This window comes from Ascidiella aspersa, chromosome 7, assembly GCF_963924565.1.
Source record: "Ascidiella aspersa chromosome 7, kaAscAspe10.2, whole genome shotgun sequence".
NCBI classification, from domain to species: Eukaryota; Metazoa; Chordata; class Ascidiacea; order Phlebobranchia; family Ascidiidae; genus Ascidiella; species Ascidiella aspersa.
In genome coordinates, this window is record NC_139453.1 from 25,237,887 (window position 1) to 25,245,295 (window position 7,409).

Genomic DNA, 7,409 nt, shown 5'->3' on the forward strand with positions numbered 1-7,409 from the left:
CATGTTTGTATTTTATCCAGGCAGCACAAAAATCCTAATAAATTTTGAAGCAGATGCATGGGACTACACTAAACCATAATAGCCCCTCATAGCAATAGACGTCACCCAACACCCCGCATGCACCATTTACACAATCGCAATTTTCAAACAGCCATGTGAAATTTCGGCTGCATATGAAATACTGTGAACTTTAAGGCTTATAGCTGTGTTTGAAACAATTCATTTTTGAAACGACTCATGTCACAATCTAAAAATCTTTAATCACCTTAAATCTAAGTCTAGTACTTTTCAACAAGTACCAAGCCATGTCCTGAGCTTAAGTTAACCGAGTGCAAGTTCTAGCCTAGTTCTTGCCATAACAAAAGTCATTTAAAATAAAAATTAACTTTACCAAAATCGGTGAAAAGCAGGTTCCATTATGCAAAAGGTTGCACAGGAAACAACAAACAAAAAAACAAAAAACAAGTTAATTTTTGGCTTTCAATGTTTGACGAAAATAACACCAGGGGCGAACAAAACGCTATCAATTTGACCAGCCCTGTTTTAATTAAAGCTGATTAGTCGAGCTGCTACCGGAAAACCGTAAATCAATATCTTTCACTTATTCCAGTTAGGAATTCAAGCCCAGAGTGTGTGTGAATAGTTACCATGGTGTTAGCGAGACTGTGCACAATTCAAAACCTATAACAGCATGTTTTAGGTGGCATATGGCGCATATCTTGTAGTTGTACACTTGGACTACGCGAAACTTCGTTATGCTAGCGAATAAAGAATCGCTGTACCGACTTGTATATCCTGATTAACTAAGCCTGGCGTGAAAATTGTGATTCCGATTCAGAAAAATATTAGGTGTATATTGAATGTACATTATAAAAAATAGAAAATGTCGAGTTAAACAAAAAGTAATAAAACTTTAGTTATTGTTTGATGCAAGGTAGAGTGTTTTTAATCTTAAACCAAAGTTCAAGGGTATTACGTTTAAATGAAACGGGTTTCATATTTTTCTTAATCGTACAAAAAACTTGGATTTTCACTATTGGCCAGATTTTTCATGTTGGAAGGATTTCAAATCAAGCCATGACAAACAACTTAATATACAGTCATGTTTATTAATACGAAATATGTGAAAACCGGGGATATTTGATAAGGTGCTATTCTCGCACTACGTCTAACAACAACAAAAAATAAATATATATATTTATGCTCACTAAAAAGCATTTTCTAGGTTTGAAAAATACTTGAAGTAACAAATTGGTCAAAACCAAGACAGTAACTTTGTGTCGCATTTGTTTCTTACCGACGCAAAGCTTGCGAACCAAATCTTTTCTGCACCTTCCACTGTGGACTGCTGTCATGAAAAAAAATCATATCACCAAAGTGACTTGCTTTTCGTACTTAATCACCCAAACCAGAAGTAAACGTGTCAGTTTGTAAGTAAAACGGTCATATATAGTGTGGTGGTGGGCAACCTGAAATTAGAGTCTAAACCAGGGGTTCCCAACTTTTTTCCAATACCGTACCACTTGGACATTTTCTGACGCCACGCGTACCACTTCTTCTATAACAGTGGTTTTCACCCTTTTTCTACCGCGCAACCTGTGGTAATTGTTCTGTGCCTTGCGGAATAATTACGTAACAATGAATAGGCTTTAGGTAAGTTTTTTTTTTTTAAATACAGACCAACAAAATATAAAGTTGTGAATCCAGGTTTTTGTAAAAAAAACGGAAGGTATACTCGCGTACCACCTGGAAAACCTTCGCGTACCAATAGTGGTACGCGTACCACAGGTTGGGAACCCCTGGTCTAAACGAAATCGTCAATTAGAACGCCCTTCTGTCGCATAAACATTTAAAAGTTTTAAACTAATCGAGTCCCACAATAAAACCGCAAATTTTGCATGTCGAGATCTTACCTATACCACGTAATTCCTGTCGCTAGTAATTTATTGACTGGAAACTGCCAACAGATGGCGACAAAAGCATTATTGAGAAACTTTTCTTTTTTTCTGGATCGTCTTAAATACAAGAAACTTGAACGACCCAGAAAAAAACAGTCAGTCGATCTGTTTTAAACTAAAAAGTCGATCCGTTCGTTTTAAACTGTCGACGCCTAGGGCTATTGTACCAGTTGTTCGAGTCCATCCATAAGTGGCCTGGCTAGCAACGAGACATCATTTTTCTGTTCAAGTATAATGCACCCAAACCAGCAAGACTTGGCCGTTGCCGAAAGTGTAAGAATATGGATTACCTATGTTGGGGCACAGACAACGCATTTACATGTATAGCCAATCTCTAAAACAGCCCCTCGCTTTTCCCTTGGACGTTTATTCGTGATATATATATATATATATCAAGTTTTAATGATGGCCATCGCTGAAAATCCTGCCAAAACAAAACGAGGTGTCATATTTAGAACTCCTTCTCCAATTGTCATGCTTACAAGATTAACTGCCTCAGGCAGCAGTAATTGTTCGGCATACTGTAAGGCTTTTGACACTGATAGCAATTTATTGCGTAACTTAGTAAGATGGTAATAAAGCCTATTAGAGTTGCGTCAATTTTGAATGGTAGACATCTGCATGTGAAAAGGTTTAGTTTTCAAGCAAAATACTCTCTGGGTTTGTTTAGGAATGGCGGATTTAGATAATGCTGAAGCTAATCAGAATGCTATCATGGTAATGCTGACTCACCGAGGTTTCTCTTTGCCATTTTCGCAGAGAGCTGTAAACCCTATATTGATAGGTAATTGACATTATTATTGCGGACTTTTTTGTCGATTATTGTCAGTCATCGAATTGTGTTTGTGTTTCAACACGGTCTTAACATAACATATATATATGACTTCTCTAGCCTTATTTAATTGTCTTATAGTGAAGTAAATCATAGGTAGAAAATGTCATGGAAATGTCATAAATAATTGTTATTGTACGTAACAATGAGTTCTAAAGCACATTTTAGGCCATAACATTTAATTTAATTATTTTGTTCCACCGATTAGGTTAAGAAATGAAACGAAAGCATTGTGCGACGCTCTTAGAAAATTGAAACTAGCCTAATGATATAACTACCTGTTTAGCTTTGTCAAGGTTGCGATTTCATACACGCTTTTGTATTGTACCGCTACTGTTTTTTACAACTCATGTCTTCCCTATGCAGTAAACATTTAGATGTTTGTTTGCAAATTCATATTGTTTGCGTTATAGTTTCCTTTCCGGAATGTTGTCCCAAAGACCTGATCTTGGAATAAACGAATCGATGTAAACAAACAAACAATGAAGTACTTTAAATTATTTTTGTCAATGTTGTTTGCCTGCCTTTACATCACATGGATTTGCTCGCATGAAAAATGGCCGCATCTTGCTGAACACGGCAGCCTCAGTATCAAGTCTGAAATTGATGAGCCGGGAATCAGACACGTCTACGCGTCAAGGTCGCGAGCTGCGACTTGCGACAATATTCTTCAAAACCTGACTCGTGGTCGGTGGAAAAGGGATTTGACCGCCAATGAGAGTTACCTCGACTCTTTCATTAGCACTTGTCGGAGGGAAAGATTGATGATCGATCGGGTGTGGCGCAATGACGGGAAATGTGGTCATCTGCAGTAAGTTTATTGTTGTGTAGCGTTTCTTTCAGCGCTGTTAGGTAGAAACTTGGATTTGCATCACGAATTTTGATGTTTTTTGCGGTATATATATTTTGTTTAGGAATTTGAATGCTTTGTAATGACTCCAGTGCACAAATCATAAACGTATAAGTTTGGTGTTGGGTGAACAACCGCAATATTCAACATATTCTCAACGTTATGTTTAATGCAAATCAAGTGCAGAACTTAAAGGCTGCAAAACCAGTGTCAGAGATAAATTATTGTGAATTTTGTTATACGCCTTGTTTTTACAGGATAGCTTAAAAAAGGCTTACAAAAATCAGTCGGACCAACCAGGATTATTTTGCAAGCAAGAAAGAAAACTTTTGTCCGTGCTAACAGAATTTATGACGTCAGCCTTAAAAGACAGTCGCTCTACCGACTGAGCAAGGCTGGCTCATTGGGGCTGGTCGGAAAACCTCCATAGCACCGTCGCACACTTCATCATGTTAGTCCCAACAAACTCATTTGATAATGAATCAACCGCCTTTATTTGCAACTGAATTATGCATTATAAACATAATGTTATTTTATCCCTTGGACATTGCGCTTATTACTAGTACACCGGGTTCTTAAGTCTTACAGAAATTTATCTACCAATTAATCCCATTAGGCCGACAGAAGTTCTTTTGGCGGTTTAGTAACACAATAGTCTAATTCAGGGTGGTCCGGGCCACATGTGGCCTGCCACATTATTGTTCGCGGCTCGCGAAGCACTGTTGAATTTTTTGCAACGCGTACTGTTAGAGCAGGGGTGTCCAACCTTTTAGCTCTTGTCGGCCGCATTGACAGTCTTATTTTCCTCACGGCCGCAAGTTAATTTTTTTTAAGGATGACTCAAAAAGTTGTCAAATCGTGACGTCATATCATTATTATTCTTAAAAAGACGTTTTGTTGTCTAACAAACTCGTGGTAAAATATGAAACCTAAATGCAGATTAATCGCGCGAAGCACGAATAAAAATGCTCCTGGCACGCATGGAGCCTGCTTTATGTGTCCCGTAAAGAATATGCAAGAATATTGTGGCCCGCGATGCTGTCAACCTTGGTTGTTCGTATAGGCACGATTTCAGAAGAGCTAGATCAACGGTTCTTAAACTTTTCTATAAATTTTGCCTGGTGGACACTTTGCAATGATTTTTATATTTTATTATTTTTTTTTTTCGCGTCCCTTTTTTTTTGGCCCTATGAAAATGGGTCAGTTGACCCATGTGTCTTGTCGTACACCGGTGCAGTTACGATTCTTTCTAATGTAAAATCTTTCTAACTAATATGAACGATTCGCTGATAGCATACTGCAGAATAATATTAGGTACTACAACATAATTTGGGATGTCACAAGAGACATCACAAAACACGCTTTATTATCGTATAATAATGCATAACTAAACACGACAGATAAGGTTTACAACATAGACTAATGTTTAAAAACATTCGCTCAAGCTTAATGTTTGAAAACTTAAAGACTAATTCTCATTGCGGACCCTCTGAAACTGCTGCGCGCACCCCAGTCGGTCCGCGGACCCCAGTTTAGGAACCGCTGGGCTAGATCATGATGTATGAACAATGTTTATGTAGTTATAGTTTAAATTGTCAACGCAGCCAAATAAGTTTTTATACTTCTTTGATTTAATTTGTAGCGCTCAACCGACGATTGCTCCATCTGTCGTGCCGTCTCTCGCAAGTTGGTGCGATCCACACGGAAAGAAACCTTGTTGCAGCAATATCAATAACGGAGTCTGCAGTTTTCCATCGAACGACACTTGTGAATGCGAAGGGTAGGCAATCAGAAGCAAAATAATTTATTGTTTTTTTTGTGCAGGCGCCAAGGTTATTAAAAAATGCGCAACAATACAATAATGTTTACAATCTACTGGAAAAGCGTGCAGAACTAATAGCTTAGCCTTATGTAATTGGTTATTTGTCTATTTTGTTAGTTATATGTTGTGATTGTGATATAATATATAAATACTATTTTTTAGCTGCATTGTTTATTCAAATTCAATGTTTGGGGCAGTTATGAAATTAAGCCTAAACGGTTCGATGATGCATTTCGGTAAAATAATTTTTTGCAGGGGTTATGTTTGTGGTTATGACTTACATGTAATGTAGTATGATTGTTTTAAAACTTGAAAACTTGTGCTCGGTAGCCCCGTTGGTTGACCGATGGTGGTGTATGTTCAGTATGGATGTCATAATTAAAGTTATTTATTCATTTTAAAATTCAATTCCGAACATTACACTATATTTAACAAACATGGAAAGCCGTAGAATTTTTCAGCTCCTAATTCACGACTCACTGTAAAGAGCAAACAATCCCAATATAAGTTCTTTAAGTTGTGCAAATGAATAGAGATAGTTTTATTAAATTGACAGCTGCCTCGATATGACCAAGTACAAGCACGCCGAGATATCTCGATGGGAAACCGAGGACGCGCGATGCAAGTGGAACAACTACAGCAGCACACAAGCATGTGACGTCATACGGGAATCTCCCTACGACGACATCTACTTCGTGGGGGATTCACTGATGAGAAACATGTTCATGACGCTCACTATACTGCTCACTGGCGACTCCGTGCGGGGAGCGTGGGGAAAATCAATGACCGAGGAACAGAAGGAAGTCTGTGTTTCAAATGAGCTTTTGTGCCAGCTCGCGTGTAGAAGAGTTGTGACAAGTTTGGATCAACTCCTTTACCAAGAAAAGCTCTGCGGGGGAACGAAACCTAACTTTACGATCGATATGCTCGCTTACTTCAACAATGATCGCAGTAGGCTTTTTATTGACCACGTATTGAACCTTCTGGGCAAACGCGGGTCGCTAATTGTGGTTGGGGTGGGATTTCATTTTCAGCTTGATGCGGACACGGTAATCCAAAATTATTTGAACCCAGCCGTTGAAGCAATTGAGAATTTCTACAAAGACAGTGGGCTGCCGGCCTCTGAAAGATGGCCGCGCATATTCTTCGTTAATCCGCTAAATCCTTCCTTCATGAAGCCAACTGTTTATCATAAAAAGCAAAGCAAGGCCGCGGTCGCTTCGTTTTGCTCGAGAATGAGCGAATATTGCCGCCAGCACGAAATCCCGCTGTTCGACTTCAGACAGCTCTCGCATCACGTGCACAGCTTCGACGGAACGCACTTCGGCCTCGGCGTGAACTTGATGAAGAACCAGATCTTGCTCAACTACATTGCTGGAGAGGCGAAAGGGACGGATTGGCAGTCTTGATTAGAGATGTGTGATACTTGGCATTTTGCCCGACGCCGATATTTTGGGAAAAACTGCAGCAATCCGATGCGATTAAAAATGACGTCTTCAGTTTGATCAAAACCGTAGATTCAAAATTAAAAAAGGAAAATATTATTAAGCCGGAATTCGCTTTATCGTTAGGATGCTTTCATAACTTCACATTTAAAGTAATATTTTTACCTTTAAAAATAGAACTTTTCATTTTGGATCACAAACAATCTGAAAGGCACAAACTCATTTAGTATCACATCGGTAATAATATCTCCCTAGTAGCCTATGGGCCGGTTTAATGTTGCAGGAAATCCTTGTTCACTCTTTTCGCTATTCTTTTCGCTATTAAACAAATTTCACAATACAGATTTCTTTTGGAATTGTAAATGATATTATGCCATTACAGTATTTGCTTTAAAAAAACAAATTATCTACAAATACTTGTTGCTATTTAGTAAGAAACCTCATTGTCTTATAGCAATGCGTTTTTTAATTGCAGATAATTTACGTGTTGCCTTGAGTATAA

The 7,409-nt window shown here is 38.3% G+C and overlaps 1 protein-coding gene across 1 annotated transcript; it reads left to right on the forward strand.

The window, feature by feature from the left end:
- The first annotated feature begins 5,385 nt into the window (after nt 1-5,385).
- LOC146138643 (uncharacterized) lies at nt 5,386-6,871 on the forward strand. Its single transcript, XM_083394632.1, has 2 exons — nt 5,386-5,420; nt 6,019-6,871. The coding sequence occupies exon 2, from the start codon at nt 6,029-6,031 to the stop codon at nt 6,869-6,871; it is 843 nt and encodes a 280-aa protein (XP_083250758.1). The 5' UTR covers nt 5,386-5,420; nt 6,019-6,028.
- The last annotated feature ends 538 nt before the right edge of the window (nt 6,872-7,409 follow it).